This window comes from Equus caballus, chromosome 6 (genome assembly GCF_041296265.1).
Source record: "Equus caballus isolate H_3958 breed thoroughbred chromosome 6, TB-T2T, whole genome shotgun sequence".
Lineage (NCBI taxonomy): Eukaryota > Metazoa > Chordata > Mammalia > Perissodactyla > Equidae > Equus > Equus caballus.
In genome coordinates this window covers 25,838,244-25,856,058 of record NC_091689.1, presented here as the reverse complement: position 1 = coordinate 25,856,058, position 17,815 = coordinate 25,838,244, and the positions used below count along the sequence as shown (strand labels likewise).

The 17,815-nt window shown below is 41.7% G+C and overlaps 1 protein-coding gene across 1 annotated transcript; it reads right to left on the bottom strand.

Moving 5' to 3' along the window:
* Positions 1-13,512: 13,512 nt before the first annotated feature.
* Positions 13,513-14,457, bottom strand: OR9S7 (olfactory receptor family 9 subfamily S member 7; the record flags this gene model as incomplete). Its single annotated transcript, NM_001391294.1, is given in 1 exon segment — positions 13,513-14,457. A coding segment is annotated over 1 exon segment (945 nt), but the record flags the coding sequence as incomplete, so codon positions are not given.
* Between the last annotated feature and the right edge of the window lie 3,358 nt (positions 14,458-17,815).

Genomic DNA, 17,815 nt, shown 5'->3' with positions numbered 1-17,815 from the left:
AAAGGAGGGGCTGAGTTCATGGCCGAATCCTCTGAGTTGAAGTCGCCATCAGCGTCAGGGCCTGGCCGAGACCCACGGACAGGGTGGGAGTTTGCCTGAAGAAGAAGGTGCACCACACTGGCTCAGAGATGGTGCCCATCTTTCTGGCTGGAACTTGGTCTGCACAGCAGCGTTTCCTGCCTGGCTGAGAACTCGCCCACGGCATGGTGACGCAGACATGAACTTGGACACTTTCAGTCCCTTGTGGGTCAGGAGATGGAGCCTCCTCTAGGAAGGGACCTGTGTGGGGACCAGGATGAGTTGTTCCAGCTGGCAGCCCTTGGATGGTGTCGTTGGTTTTGTTTGTTTTTTCTGTTTTTCCTTTTGACTCTTTCAACTTTGAAATTTATTTTGCTGAGACTTAATTTATCCTGTCCCCAACTGTGCCCAGTGAAGTTAAGTAAATGTTGATAGAACATGCTGGAACTTTTGCTGAGACTGGAAAACCACCAAACCTGCCATGAAAATAACATTTGGGACAGTTCCCTGCATCTTTTCTTAACTTAGCATCTTGCTGGTGATCGTAATAATCCCAAAAGATGCCATTCATTGAAAGCCTACTTTGATTGCTTTTATATTCTATCATTAAGCCCTTGGAACATTCCAGAGGGGTAGGTAGTGTGCTCGGTTTGCAGATGAATAAACTGAAGCTCACAATGTGACACAACTTGCCCAGGCTGGCCCTGTGAGGACGGGCAGAGCAGTGCAGCAGAATGTCCCTGCCTGGGACACTCAGGCCCAGGTCACAGTGCTACACCCTAAGGTGTGTGATCTGGAGGAAGCTGGTTACTTTCCCTTCCCCTGTTTCGCATCTACACAGATGAGGGTTATAAAGATACCTAACTCAAGAAAAAATTAAAAATTTCTCCTCAGCAGAAGATGCCATTAAGGAGTAGTCAAGATGCAGACTGAGGAATCTTTACAGAGAGCTGACACAGGACTCATATCCAAAATATATAAAGAACTCCTACAAATCAACAATAAAAACATGGACAATCTAATGAAAAAGTGGGCAAAAGACAAAAACGGAAAATTTATAAATGGAGATATGCGCATGGCCAATGGGCACCTGAAAACATGCTCATCATCAGTCAGGGAAATGACAATGAGATGTCATTTCACACTTGAATGGCCAAAGTCTAAAATAAAAAATAGACATCAAATATCGTCAAGGACGTGGAATGTCTTCCGGAACTCCCACTGCTGGTGGGATTGTAAGGTCTGACCACTTTGGGAAATGGTCTGGCAGTGTCTTAAAAAGTTAAACCTGCGTCTCTCCACAAATTCCCCATTTTGGTATTTGCCTAAGAGAAGCGAATACATGTGTGCACCAAAAAAAGAAAAAAGAAAAAAGAAAAAAAAAGGCTTGTACAAGAGTGTTCAGCAGCCTTATTCATAATGGCCCCAAACTGGACCCTGACCCAGGTGCCCTCAGGGAGAGAATGAACGAAAGTGGAGTGGTGCTCCGCAAAGACAGGACGGACACAGAGGTACACAGCAGTGTGGGTGCAGCTCGAAAACGCGTTGCTGAGAGACAGTAGCCAGACACGAGTCTGTAGTTATGATTCCGTTTAGATGAAGTCCTAGTCCAGACGAAGCTAATGCAGGGGATGCGAGTCAGAAAGTGGAAGTGGGTAGGGGGTGGAATTGACTGGAAATGAGCAGACTTTCTGGGGTAATAGAATTTTCTGTCTTGTCTGAGGGTGAGAGTTACGTGGTTGCATTTAATTGTTAATACTCATTAAACTCAACACTTAAGATCAGTGTATTTGATTATATGTAAATTTTTTCTCATTAAAATTTTTTTTAAAGAAAAGTGTGTTGGTCTGCTCAGACTGATGATAAAGTACCATACACTGAGTGGCTTAAACGAAGGAAATTTATTTTCTCACACCTCTGGAGGCTGGAAGTCCAAGATCAAGATGTCTCCACAGTTGGTTTCTGCTGAGTCTTCTCTCCTTGGCAATGCAGAGGGCCGTCTTCTCTCTGTCCTCACTGGCCTTTCCTCTGTGCCTGTTCTGCTGGTGTCTCCTCCTCTTCTTGTAAGATCACCAGTCCTACTGGATGAGGGACCCACTCTTACACCTCAATTAACCTTAATCATTTCCTTAAAGGCCCTGTCTCCACATGCAGTCACATTGGGGGTTAGGGGTTCAACACAGGAACTTGAGGGGGACACAGTTCAGTCCGTAATAAAAAGTTTTAAAAGAGAAAATATAATAATACCTTGTAGAGTGGTTGTAAGGATGAAATGATCAATGAGGGAAAGAGGGGAGCGTGGAGCCCCACCTACACTAAGTCGGAGGTACACATTATTATCAATTTGCTTTCTGTCAGCCAGGAATACGTGTGGGTCACGCATGGACTCAGCCTGACAGCAGGGAGTGCTTCATCAGTTACTGATTCAGCCTCTGCCTGTCCTTCTGCTCCAAACACGAGTTGCTAAGCCAGGACATTGCCCTCGATTACAGATCAGAGGAAAGAAGATGATTCGGACCCAAATAATCCAACCAGATGTGGGTCTAGCAATGTTTGCCCATCACCCCTGGAAGCAAAATGCAAGAGACCTGGTAAAACCTGGGACTGTGTGTTGTCCGTGGAATTTCTTCTGTGGAGAAGGTTGGGAATTTAAGGAAAAATACAGAAAACAAGTAGGTTTATAGTTTTGCCCTGCTCCAGATGTCTGTATTCAGAACCTAAATAAGAAAAGAAGCTACTCTTGCTCTATTCACAAGGCAGAAAACAAGAATTTTCAAGAGGTATTTTTTTTAACCAACTTTATTGAGATATAGTTTACATGCAGTAAAATGCACCCATTTTAAGTGTACAGGCAATGTTTTGGCAAATGTTATTATCCTTGTAATTTTTGTCATTTACAAGATATAGGACATTTTTATTACCCCCAAACCCAAAACATTCCCTCCTACTTCTTTGTAATGAAAACTTGTCTGCATGCAACCTCTGACCTGCTTTCCGTGACTTATAGCATAGTTTTGCTATTCTAGAATTTCATAGAAGTAGAATCGTACTCTTTTGCATCCAGCGTATTTTGCTGAGATAATGTTTTACAGATTCATCCATGTTGATATGGGGATCAGTAGCTCATTCTTTTCATTGCTGAGTACTATGCCATTGTATGGGTAGGCCATACCTTTTTATACACTCATCTGTGATGGACATTTGAATTGTTTTCAGGTTTTTGATACTATGAATAAAGTTGGTATGGACATATGTATGAGTCTTTTTGTGGATATGTTTCCATTTCTCTTGGTTAAATACTTAGGAGTAGAGTTGGTGGACCGTATTGGAAATGTAAGTTTGATATTATGAGAAGCTGGTAAATGCTTTTCGAAGGTGGTTGTATAAGTGTACATCTCCAGTGGTGATGTACGAGTTCCAGTGCCTCTGCATATTCTCCAACATTTAATGTTGTCAGAATTTTTAAGTAGAGCCACTCAAGTGGATGTGTAATAGTAGGTATCACATTGCAGGGTTAACTTGTGTTTCCTTGATCACTTACAATGTTTATCATCCATTTGTATATCTTCTTTGGTGCAGTGTCTATTAAAATGTTTGCCCCCTGTTTTGGGGAGACGAATGTTTGTTGTCTTCTTGTTAGTGAGTTTTGAGAATTCTTCATGTAGTTTGCATACAAGTCCTATGTCAGATACGTGTGATGAGAACGTCTTCTCCCAGTCTGCGGCATGCCTTTCCATTTTCTTCACAGTGTCTTTGGAGGAGCAGAAGTTTTAAATTTTGGTGGAGTCTATTTTTTTTAATTTTATTTTTTGGTTAGTATTTTTGGGTCTTACAGTCTTTACCTACTGCAAGGTTTTGAAGATTTCCTCCGGAAGTTGTATAGTTTGACATCTATGAGCCATTTCAAATGAATATTTATGCACAGCCAGGGCAAAGGTTGAAGATCATTTTACATTTCCACGTGGATATCCAGTATGTCCAGCACCATTTGTTGAAAAGAATCTCCTTTCCATATTGAAATTCCTTAGCACCTTTGTCAAAAATCATCTCACCAAGCATGAAAAGGTTTATTTCTGGACTTTCTATTCTGTATCACTGATCTATATGTTTATTCTTTTTTTAAAAAAAGATTTTCCTTTTCCTTTTTCTCCTCAAAACCCCCCAGTATATAGTTGTGTATTTTTTTTTAGCTGTGGGTCCTCCTAGTTGTGGCATGTGGGATGCAGCCTCAGTGTGGCCTGATGAGTGGTGCCATGTCTGCGCCCAGGATTCGAACTGGTGAAGCCCTGGGCCACCGAAGTGGAGCGTGGGAACTTAACCACTCTGCCACGGGGCCAGCCCCTGTTTATTCTTATGCAAATGCTACATTGTCTTGATATAGTATAACTCTATTTTTTTTTCAAAATTGTTTTGGCTATTAGCAAATCAAATCTAACAATGTATAAAAAGCATTATACACCACTACCAAAGGAGATTTATCCCAGGTATGCGAGGCTAGTTAAACATTCAAAAATCAATTAATGTAATCTATGACATAAATCAGCTAAAAATGAAAAATCACATGATCATGTTAATAGATGCAGAAAAAGCATGTGAAGAAATCTAGCGCTCAGTCGTGATAAAAATCAGCAGTAAATTAGGAGTGGAGGGGAACTTCTTCAAATTTATAGAGAATATCTACAGAAAACTTAACCATTAACATCATACTTAATGGTGAGAAACTTGAAGCTTTCCCACTAAGATCACGAACAAGGCAAGGATGTCCCCTCTCACTGCTTCTTTTCAACATTGTACTGGAAGTTCTAGCTAATGCAATAAGACCAAACAAACAAACAACAACAACAAAAACAGGAAGAAAGAACGGAAGAAAAGAAAAGGTATACAGGTTGAGAAGGAAGAAATAAAACTGTTTTTTTTTTCAAAGATGACAAGATTGCCTTTGCGGAAAACTCAAAAGAATTAACAAAAAAACCTCTTAGAACTAGTAAACAGTTACAGCAAGTAGCAGGAACAAGGTTAATATACAAAGAAAATTGCTTTCCTATATCCTAGCAATGAACAAGTGGAATTTCAGATTAAAAACACAATACCATTTACATTGTCACCTTCCAAAATGAAGTACTTAGGTGTAAATCTAACAAAATATGTGCCAAATCTATATGAGGACAGCTACAAGATTCTGACTTTAAGACTTACTAGAGAGAGGTACAGTGGTCAAGACACTGTGATACCAACAAAAGAATAGACAAATAGACCAATGGAACATAATAGCCCAGAAATAGACCCACATAAGCATAGGCAACTGATCCTCAACAAAGGAGCAAAGGTGATACAATGGAGAAAAGGGAGTCTTTTCAGCAAATGATGCTAGAACAATTGGACATGTACATGCAAAAACAGTGAATCTAGACACAGACCTTACACCCTTCACGAAATTAAATTAAAAATGAATCATAGACTTAAAGGTAAAATGCAAAACTATAAAACTCCTAGACGATAACATAGGAGAAGACTAGATGGTCTTGTGTGTGGTGATGACTTTTTAGATACAACACCAAAGGCACCAGCCATGAAAGAAAGAATTGATGAGCTGGACTTCGTAAAAGTTTTTAAAAATTTAGCTCTGTGAAAGACAATGTCAAGATAATGAGAATGTAAGTCACAGACTGGGAGAAAATATTTGCAAAAGACATCTGAAAAAGGACTGTTATCCAAAATATATGAAGAACCCTTAAAACTTAATAATAAGAAAACAACTTGATTAAAAATGGGCCAAAGACTTTAACAGATACCTCACCAAAGAAGACAGACAGATGGCAGATAAGCATATGAAAAGATGTTGCACGTCACATGTTATCCGGGAAATGCAAATTAGAACAATCACGAGATACCGTTACATGCCTAGTAGATTGGCCAAAATCTAGAACACTGACAGCACCAAATGCTGGTAAGGATGTGGAGCAACAGGAACTCTCATTCATTGCTGGTGGGAATAGAAAATTGTACAGCCACTAGGAAAACAGCTTGGTAATTTCTTACAAAACTAGACATACTCCCAGCAATTGCACTCCTTGGTATTTACCCAAAGGAGTTGAAAGTTTGTGTCCATGCAAAAACCTGCACATGGATATTTATAGCAGCTTTTTTCACAATTTCCCAAACTTGGAAGCAATCAAGATGTCCCTCAGCAGGTGAAGGGATAAATAAACTGTGGCACATCCAGACAACGGGATATTATTCAGCACTAAAAAGAAATGAACTATCAAGCCGTAAAGAAACGTGGAGGAAACTTAAATGCATACTACTAAGTGAAAGAAGTCAATCTGAAAACGCTGCCTGCTGTAAAATTCCAACTGTATGATGTTCTGGAAAAGGGAAAACTATGGAGACAGTAAAAAGATCAGTGGTTGTCAGGGGCTGGAGGTGGGGAGGAATGAAAGGTGGAGCAAAGAAGATTTTTAGGGCAGTGAAAATACTCTATGTGATACTGTAGTGATGGATAGATGTTATTATACATTTGTCCAAATCCATAGAATATACAAAACCAAGAGTGAATCATAATGTAAACTATGGACTTTGGGTGATAATTATGTGTCCATGTTGATTAATCAGTGGTAACAAATGTACCACTCTGGTGGGGGATGTGTTATGCATGTGTCAGGGCAAGAGTACATGAGAAACCTCTGTCACTTCTGCTCAGTTTTGATATGAACCAAAAACTGCTCTAAAATAAAATTTATTTTAAAGAGGGCCATGAAGAAACTTTAGAATCAGTTTGTCAATGTCCACAGGATAACTTGCTATGATTTTGGTTGGAGTTGCATTGAATCTATAGATGAAATTGGGAAGAACTGACATCTTGACGTTATTGAGTCTTCCTGCCCGTGATCATGGAATGTCTCTCCATTTATTTCATTTGACTTCTTTCATCAGAGTTTTGTAGTTTTTTTCATATAGATCTTGTACATACTGTGTTACTTTGTAACTAAGTATTTCGTTTTTGGGGGGGTGCAAATGTGTAAGTCGTATTATGTCTCAAATTTCGATTTCTACTTGTTCATTGCTAATATATAGGAAAGCAGTTTTCTTTTGTGTGTTAATCTTATATCCTGCAACCTTGCTTATTGGTTCCAAGAATTGTCTTTTTTGTCGATTCTTTTGGATTTTCTGCATAGTGATCTGTGAATAAAGACAGTTTTATTTCTTCCTTCACAATCAGGATGCCATTTGTTTCCTTTTTTTGAGTGTTACTGAAGTAGCTGGGACTTCCAGTTATGATGTTAAAAAGGAGTGGTGACAGGGGACATCCTTGCCTTGTTCCTGATCTTAGTGGGAAAGCTTCAGGTTTCACATCATTAATTACGATGTTAGCTATAAGTTCCTTGTTAATATTCTCTATCAAGTTGAAGAAGTTCCCCTCTATTCCCAGTTTGCTGATACTTTTTATCATGAATGGATATTGGATTTTGTCAAACATTTTTTCTACATCTATTGATATGATTATATGATTTTTCTTCTTTAGCCTATTGATGTGATGGATTATATTAATTGACTTTAGAATGTTTAACCAGCCTTGAATACGTGGGATAGATCCATCTTGGTCAGGTGTGTAATTCTTTTTATACATTGTAGGATTCAACTTGGTAATATTTTGTTGAAAATTTTTGTATCTTTGTTCATGAGAGATATTGGTCTGTAGTTTTCTTTTCTTCTAATGTCTTCGTCTGGTTTTGGTATTAGGGTAATGCTGGCCTCATAGAATGAGTTGGGATGTATTCTCTTTGCTTCTATCATCTGAAAGAGCTATAGTGAATTGGTACAATTTCTTTCTTAAATGTTTGGTGGAATTCACCAGTGAACCCATCTTGGGTTGGTACTTTCAATCTGGAAGGTTATTAATTATTGTTTTCAATTTCTTTAAAAGATATAGGCATATCCTGATTGTCAGTTTCTTCTTGCGTGAGTTTTGGCAGACTGTCTCTTTCAAGGAGTGGGTCCGTTTCATCTAGGTTATCAAATTATTTGGCATAGAGTTGTTTTAGTATTCTTGTATTATTATTTCATGTCCATGAGCTCTGTAGTTGTGTCCCCTTTCTCATTTCTGATATCAGTAATTTTTGTCTTGTCTCTCTGTTTTTCTTAGCCTGGCTAGAGGCTTATCAATTTTATTGATCTTTTCAAAGTGCCAACTTTTGATTTCATTGATTTCCTCTGTTGTTTTTCTATCTTTAACTTCATTTATTTCAGCTCTAATTTTTATTATTTCTTTCCTCCTGCTTACTTTAGATTTGACTTTCTTTCCAGATTTCTTCTTTGACCCATATGTTGTTTAGAAGTGTGTGGTTTAATATCCACATCTTTGGAATTTTCCAGCTATCTTTCTGTTATTGATTACTAGTTTATTCCTTTGTGGGCTGAGGGCAGAACTTGTGTGATTTCTATTGTTTTAAATTTGTTGAAGTGTGTTTTATAGCCCAGAATTGATTTATCTTGGTGAATGTTCCAGACAGGTTTGAGACACTGTGAGATGAAAAAATGTTTTTAGTCTCTAAGCTTTGGGGTGATTTATTAATCAGCAAATAGGTAACTAATAGATTTATTCTAGTTCCTTTGCTTTTCCATGTAAATTTTAGTATAAGCTCATGAATATTTTTTAAAAGTCTGTTAGGATTTTTACTGGGTTTGCACTAACTATAGATCAAATTTGGGTGAATTGATATCTTAATGGTATAGAATATTCCAATTCATGAACACAATTTCTCTCTCCATTTATTTAGTCTTTCTTTAGCTTTTCAAATCAGTGTTTATAATTTTACACAAATATATCTTGTACTTAATTTGTTAGATTTAAAATGAAGTATTTCATTTCTTTGGTGCTATTTGGTACTTTGAAAATTTCAAATTCTAATTGTTTATTGCTCGTATATAGAAATATTATTGATTTTGTATGCTGACTTTGTATCCTGAGACTTAGCTAAATTTATTTATTGTTCTTAGAGATATTTTGTAGATTCTTTGAAATTTTTCTGTATAAATAATCATGAAGTCTTCTTAACTGGCATTATCTATCTAAAGGTAAACATATACCCCAGTGACCCAGCAATTTTAATTTACTGGGCATGTCTGCAGTGTAAATCAATGCTTATGAGGATCAAAAGAAATGCAAAATATTTCTCTAGCAGTTTGAGTTATGATAGCCCCCAAAGTGCAACAACTCAGTGACCGTCAATAGCAGAGAGAATAAATAAGTTGTGGTGTATTTATGTAATAGAATGTGAGGCAGCAGTGGGAAAGAATGGACCGCTGCTGCATACAACAGCATGGATGACTTTCATAGGCACTATGTTGAGCTAAATAAGCCAGAAGTAAAAGTACACATTATATAACTCCATTTTTATGATGTTCAAAAGCAGACAAAACTAATTTATGTTATTAGAAATCAGAATAGTTGTCACCCTAAGAGCAGAGTATTAATTGGGAAAGGGGCACAAGTGGGCCTTCTTTGATTCTGAAAATGTTTTCAGTCTTGAGATGGGTGGTAAGTTCATACAGATTTTTATATGTGACAATCAGTGTGCTGCACACTTAGCATTTGTGCATTATGGATGGTATTGGAGGATCTCATGGTGAGAGTGACCTTGGAAGTCACTGAGGGGAGCAAATAGACTGTGGTGAGGTGAGGGACAGGGACAGCCTCCTAGGGGCACCAGCATTTAAATAGCATGAAAGAGAGGGCCCAACAGGAGTGTCTGCGCAGGAAGGATTGGAAAGAACAGGCATTGCCAAATGTCCCAGACGTTAAAGGAGGAGGAACTGTCAAAGAAGAAAGGCTAACAGTATCCAAACCCACTCAGAGGTCATCACTGATAGAGTGGAATGTGTCCATTAGACTTGGTGTCACTAGTGTGCGGAGTTAGCTGCAGTGATGGGTGCAGACACCTGATTGCAAAGGGATGAAGTATAGCTCAAGTAGAGACAGTGAGTGTATAGAATGATTCTAACGAACTTTCACGAGGAACGAGAGAGAGATGTAAGCAGGCTACAGAGATGTCTGAACTAAAGGAAAGGATGAGAGATATTGGAATATGTTTGAAGGCTAAAGAGAATGAATCAGGAAAGAGAAAAGTCAAAATTAAATGAGACTGAGGATGCTTGATGGCAGAGGGTCCTGGAGGAGCCTGGAGGAATGGATATGGTAGAATTCCAAACCCGGTGTAGTGTTCAGCCCTGAGCAGGATGGAGACAATTCATCTTGTGAAGCTAGGAGGAAGTAGGTAAAGATGGGAGTGCCGTGGAGACAGCAGGTGAAAATGTTCCTGCCTGACGGCCCCTTAGTGAAGCTCATGATGAGCTAGTCTGCTGATGGTGAGGCACTTTGGGTGACTCAGTTCAGTTCAACATATATTCAGCAGCCACTAGGTGCTGTGAGCTGGGGCTAGAGAGACAACTGAAGTGTGATCTCTGTCCTTGAGGCACACAGACACATACACAGAGTTGCCATCATTATAGCATGGGAAACGCATTGGTAGAAGTATCTACAGTGGAGGAAAGGCATTCAAAAAGAGTACATAGGTCTGTCCTGGAGTTGACACTGGGACTGTGCTGGAGGAGGGCAGAGGGGGACGTGATAGAGGTGTGGCCAGAAAGCTAGGAAGGAGGTTCACTCTGGGCACAATTGTAGACTTTTTATACGTGGAACACTGGCTTTATGGGACAAGGGAGGGGTTTCCCAGAGAGAGTGCCAGCATGGCCAGACTTCTTCTGGTTTCGTCTCATAAGCCTCACCATAAGGGTACATTCCTTCTCTTTGCTCTAATTTTTCACATTGCTTTGTGTATTCTTATTCTTTGGTTTCTACATACAAATCTTAGAATCATTTTTCCAGTACTATAAAAATTCATCTTAGGAGCAAGATAGCATGGAGTGTATTGGCTATGTTACATAATAAGGATATTGATAATGTTAAAGCTTCCCATCCATGAACGTGGTATATCTCTCCACTATTAAGTTCTTTTTTTATGTCTTTCAATAACATTTAAAATTTTATTTCTATCCAATGTTACTGCAATTAAATAAAAATAAAATAAAATAAAATTTTATTTCTAAAGATATAGTACATTATTTTTTGTATTTGTTCATATATACTGAAGAGTTTTTGTTATGATATTTTACTTTTAAACATTCAAGAATACATTAAAAAATAACACAAGAATAGACAAACAGCCCAATGGGACAGAATAAGACTCTAGAAACAGACCCATAAATACAAGGACACTTGGTTTATGACAAAGGTGACCCTACATAGCAGATTGGGGAAGAAGACATTTAAAAAAATGGTCAGTAGGATAACCATGAAAATGAAATATGGATAACCATGAAAAATGAAATAATTCCTATATAACAAAAACCACAAAAAATTAATTCCATGTGAATTAGAGATACTAATATAAAAGATGAAGCAAAGAAATTTCTATAAGATAACATAGAAGAATATCTTTTCGGATCTAACATAGACAGTGGTTCTTTAAGCCACAGAATGAAGTAACCATGGAGGAAATGACTGATAAACTAATCTTATTGAATAAGTTTAAGAACTTCTGTTAATTGAAAAATTTCAAAAAAAAATCAATACAAGTGTAAATATGGAAGTCACAGAGTGGGAGAATATATGTGCAAATCATATAACCAACAAGGGGCTCATATCCAGAATATATTAAGAATTTCTACGATCAATATGAAAAAGAAAAACAACACAGTAGAAAAAAATGGACAAAATATATATACTTCCCCAAAAAGGACATCCAAATTGCTGCTAAATATATGAAAAAATGGTCGAGCTCATTAGCCAGTAGAGAAATGAAAAAGGAAAGCCACAATGATTATGTCTGCATACTCACCAGAATGGCTAAAAGTTATAAAACAGACAATATGGCTTGTTCATGATGATGCGCAGCAACAGGAACTCTCATGCACTGTTTGTGGGGACAAAAATTTTTATAACATTTTTGTAGAACTGTTTGGAATTAACCAAAAAGATGAACAATTCAACTTCCAAGAATGCCCCACAGAAATTGATTCATGGCAAAAGACATGTAAAAAATTTCATAGCAGGATTATTTTAAAAGCCAATAAGTGGAAACAACCCAAATGTCCATCAATAGTAGGATGAATAAATTATGGTATCTTCATACAATAGAATCTTAAATAGTAATGAAAATTTTGAAAACTACTTATACACAATCACATGGATTAATCTCACAAAGATAATGTTAGCAAAGAAAGTCAGTCACAAAAAAAGACAAACTGTATGTTTCCATTCATAGGAAATTCACAGTGGGAAAAATTAATCTGTGTGTCAGAGGTAGGATAGGGGTTAACCTTGGAGGGCAAAGGCCAGAAGGAGGCAAGAGGATATTGTGGGAAATGGTTAAATTTCTCTTTCTTGACCTGGGTGGCAGTGAACTCCCTGAAAGGATATTATTTGATTATTTTTTCTGTGGAAACATAAAAATTATATCTATATGTTTATACTACGTCTTCCATCCTGTAACTAGGAAGGTGGATGCCATGGCTGGAGCTCTGGGCCATCCTTTCTCATGCAATGTCATCCATGCCTTTGGTGTGATGAACAGGAGCCCAAAGGAGGTGCTGCCCCTGGACCAACGCATTCATCCCAGACCATGAGAGAGGCGCTGTATCTGGACCACTTCAGCCAAAACTATTCCTACTGACATCAAACTCATTATGGAGAATGCTTTGACTGTGTATTTAATTTATTATTTTAAACAGATCTCTTTGGTGATGGTGTTGAAGATGGGTTGGAAAGAGGCAAAGTAGAGGTAGGGAACCCTGCCAGTCAATGTTCATGTGTGATAACAGAGGATAACAAAGCCCTGCATCTGGATACACCAGGAGGGGTGGAGGTAAATTGCATGTAAACATTTTTTCTTTGAAGTTTGATAAAGTTGCACAAATATCTGACTTCTCTCCTACTAAAACCCGTGGAATGACTCAGAGAACCATGATAAGTAAGAGGCAGAAGACCACCCCTGCGTCGATGCCCAGTTGATTGCTCTGCTCAATCAGTCTTCATGTGATTTGAGTCATTGTTCCTTCTTTGAACATTTAAGGTTCTGGGTGCAGAACATGCCTTATTCATCTGTGTATCTCACACTTAGTAAATGTCTGGTCCATAAAAAGATTTCAAGCAACGTTGACTCAATAAGTGAATAAGTTCCTCAACACATCCAATTCCATCTGGGAGTAGAAGAGATTTGAGGGTTCCTCATTGTCCAGTGTCTCTCCCTGAGTCCTCCATCCAGCCCTCAGGACACTTTGTCTTCCTCCAGCCACATCTTTCACAGGGCTGTGTATTTCTGGCTCAGCTTGAATGGATGAATGACAAATGAATTCCTCAATCCACGCCCAGTATTTCCCTCTGAGCAATTTTGTCCCACCTGCAGGAGCCTCTGCCTCTCTGGCCATCCTTCACGTGGCTGTGTGTTTCTGGCTCAGCTTCCACAGGGCCTCCTTCACGTCCTTGTTCCGCAGACTGTAGATGAGGGGGTTGAGCATCGGGATGACCAGGGTGTAGAAGACAGAGACCACCTTGCCCTGTTCCATGGACTGGACAGCTCCCGGCTGGGCGTACATGACAAAGCCAGTCCCATAAAAGAGGGACACGGCCATCATGTGGGAGCCACAGGTGGAGAAGACCTTGTGTCTCCCAGCTCCTGATTGCATCCTCAGGATGGTCACTGTGATATAGCCATAGGAGACAAGGACCAAGAGTGTGGTCCCCACGACGATGAGCCCACAAAGGCCAAACAAGAGAAGTTCGTTGATGGCTGTGCTGGCGCAGGCAAGCCGGAGCAGGGGGGGCACATCGCAGAAGAAGTGGTCAATGTGGTTGGAGCTGCAGAACGGGAGGCTGAATGTGGAGGCAGTCTGCACAATGGAGTTGAGGCAGCCTGCACAGAAGGTGCCCAGCACCAGGCGGGTGCAAGCTGAGGGGCACATGGTGATGGGGTAGCGCAGGGGGCTGCAGATGGCCATGAAGCGGTCATAGGCCATCACAGTCAGGAGGAAAGCCTCAGTGGTGCCCAGCAGGGAGAAGAAGAAGAGCTGGGTGGCACAGCCCTGAAAGGTGATGACCTTGGACGAGGAGAAGAAGTTGGCCAGGGCGTTGGGGGCGATGACCGATGAGTAGCACAGGTCCAGGAAGGAGAGGTTCTTGAGGAAGAAGTACATTGGGGAGTGCAGACGCGCATCCTGGGTGATGACCACGATCATGGTGAGGTTCCCCAGGACGGTCCCCAGGTACAGGGCCAGGAACACAGCAAAGAGTAGGGCCTGGGTCTCCAGGCCACCCTCAAACCCCTCCAGCACAAACTCCTGCAAAGACGCTACCGAGAGGCTTCCATTTCTGCGGGGCGGCATGGCCCTGAGCTGGATTACACAGGGCAGAAAGGAGGCCAGAAATAGCAAGGGGGAGCAGGTCAAGGTCACAAGGTCACACCTCCCGTGGAGCACAGGGACTCTAGTTCCTGGCTGCCCCCTGACCAAGAGGCCACAAGCTGTCCAGTTCTTCTTCCAGATGAGCCCAGACTGACCTGAAAGGGCAACACTTCCTCTGATTCACTAATTCATAGATGTGCCTGGAGCACGCACTCTCTCCCTCTGTAGGACTCTCAGCTGTTGCCAGGAGGATGCAGAGCTGAGAGTCTGCAGTGTAAGAACGGCCTTGCAGCCCCCTGTTGGTCCTTCATTAGGAAATGCTCTCCCTCCCCACCAGGATGCTCCTGAGATGTGCCATTTCCAGAACTTGATCAAGTATCTAATCCTGCACTTTCTGTGCCTTATTTTACCAGTTCTTTCATTTCAAAAATGTTTACTGAGCACCTCCTATCCACTAGAACTTGAGCTGGGTGGTGTTTCCATCTCCAGGCCAGGTTGGTGGACAGCAGGGACTAGTCCTCACCATGCTAATGTGGGTGCTGTCTGTATGTCTCCTCTGCAGACCCTGAGCCCCATGTCAGCATCACTGTCTAGAGTCCAGAACACAGTGGCAGTCCATTAGCAGAGCTCCCTGCCACCTTGAGGACCTCCAGGGGTTCTCTTCCAATGTTCAGATGTTGGATAAATCATGGGAGGGGACAGCCCAGCTCCACCGTCTAAGAAGTAGCAGGACAGGGGCTGTGACATGTTCAGAAGATGGACTGTCCTATCCCTCGTTGTCACTGCCGGCCCACATCCCGTGCCCCACTGATCCCCTGAGGGGTGGGTGCTTTAGGCAGCAGAGTCCTTTTCCATTTGCAGCCAGAGAGATCTGGCCTTCTGTGTTGTCCCATCTGGGATTCCCTCAACTCTTTCTGCTCCCTGTCTTTGTCTGAGCACAGGCCCTTCAGAGGGCTGGGAGCAGGGCTGTGCACTGGGTAATAAGTTGGTAACCAAGAGTGATTCATGAAGCTGCTGTGCTGACAACACCGTGGGTGGGGGCGCGGCAGAAGGGGTCTGCTCTGCATCCTACTGGCAGTGCTCAGGGGACCCCCTGTATTCCTCCCCAGGGCTGACTCACACACAGTGGGGTCTCTGGTGGCTAGAGTGGCCCCCCTGTCCACCACCATACACTTGAGTAGCAGATTTTCCTACTGTGAACTCAAAGGTTGTAAGTTTAAGGGTTTTGTGCTCAATTTTTCTGGACAATTTCTCTTGACAAACCCTGAGCATGATAACAGAGTGACTACATAGGTTGTCCTTGTGGGAGGCTCACAATAAATTGGAATTTCCACCCCAATGACAACTTCTTTGATTTCTCAACAACGAAGAAGCAGGGATCTCCAGCTTGCTGAGATGAGCCAGGGCTGTCCATGGGCATCAGTGAAATGAACCAGCCTTTAATCTGAGCCTCAGGAATGTGCTCAAGGTGATGAGGGGAGCTGGGTGACTCTGTGCCCCTTGAAATGGAAACACACCTGTCCTGACATTCAGTCCTAATCCTCTGTATAGAAAATGTGGTCCAGGGACCACGACCATCACCATCATCTGGAGCTGGTTAGAAATCACAGTCTCCAACCCCACCCGCATGCTCAATCAGAACCCGATTGTAAACCAGATGCTCAGAGGAGCAGTTTACAAGATAAGTTCAAAGACCTTGAAACTGAGGCTTGGGATGGCCAGGTAGGAGAGTGGACATCACTTCAGCTGCTGAGAGCAAGGTCTGAGTGCTTACTCTATACAACAAGCCTGCTGCCTCCATTACGCACATGGTCTCCTTCAAATCCTGGCAGCGCTGACCCCTGGCTGCCTTGAACTTACCTTTTCCAGGTGAGGATTGTGGCTCTCTGGAGGCCACAGAGCCAGGACCTTCTTTTCGAGGGTCCCCCCAGCTCCTGACCCAAGTCTGTGCTGATGGTAATGAGGGGTCACCAAGGACCCCCAGCCACTTTCCATTCAGCTCTGTCTTCCTGTGGAGTGAAGTGAGAGTAGGGAGGGGGCAGAGGAGGGAACCCAGTTTCCCAATGAGAGACTTGGTGGGCGCTCCAGATCCTGGCTTCTGGAAGCTCCTGGGTCTTGGTAGAAGCAGAGAAGGTGATCTGCTCACTTACCTGTCCAACCACGTCGTGTCCCGTCTGCCAGGCAGCATGTCAAGGTGCCTGCACCATGGGGTCTCTCTGCTGGGGACGACCTCTCCACCTGGCACAGCTGGGACTGGAGGCCTCAAATGGCCAATTAGGTGAGACCTGGGCTTCTGCAGTGCTCTGGGACTCCCATCTCCCTGGGTCCCAGGAAGCTGCAGTCCTGTGGCCAATCTTCCTTTGATCCTCCACCCCAAGACAGGGCAGGCAGGAAGCCGGAAGTCCCTCGGGGAGCAGCGGGGGAGACCGCAGGAGAGAAGCGCAGACAACTAGAGGGACCCAGTGGCCCTCCTCTAACGGTGTCCCCAGGGCAGCAGCTGTAACCTCCTGGCCCACACCCCTTCCTCCTCCTGCTCCATCCTGCCCCATCATTGCTTGTTGCTAGAGGAAGAGGAACATGGTGGGCAGTCAGTGCGTGCATAGCAGAGGAGCTTTTTCTAAGCATCTATTACGGTTATGAGTCAAATCATGCTGAAATCCTCTCAGTTTGGCCATTTGGATCCTCTTCAAGGTGGCCGTACACTCAGTGCAGATTGAGTGATCACAAGTGTTAAGTCAAAATATTGTCGCCCTGGATATAAACCCAGATCCAATGTATAAAGGTGATATATTTTTAATATGAAAATACTGAAAATACAAAATACAGTGGTGGAGAAATTGTGTATCATGAACATTCCAAGACACGGAAAGATAGTGTGGCTCCATAATTATCAGACAAAACAGAGTTCAGGAGAGAGAGGATATTGCTCAAGGGAAATTTCATAATGAAAATGTCGATCGAACTGGATGATGTGAAAATTTTATATTTGTATGCATCTCATATGGAATTAAAATATATAAAGCTGAAACTGGGAGAATTAAAAAGAAATGCATGCACGAAAATCGTGGTTGCTATTTTACCACACGTCTGTCAGTAACTGAGAAAATAAGCAGACAGATTCACAGAATCACAGGCATAAGTTATGATTGATTCAAAACATGAACCAAATGGACCTACTCAGCATAAATAGGACAGTTCACTCAGCACCTGCAGAATATAGATTCCCTTGAGGCCCACGGAACCTCACAGTAGCAGGGTGGTTAGTGTGTCCCCTCAAAATGTCTACCTGGAAACTCAGAATGTGACCTTATTTGGAAATAGGGTCTTGCCAATTGAATTC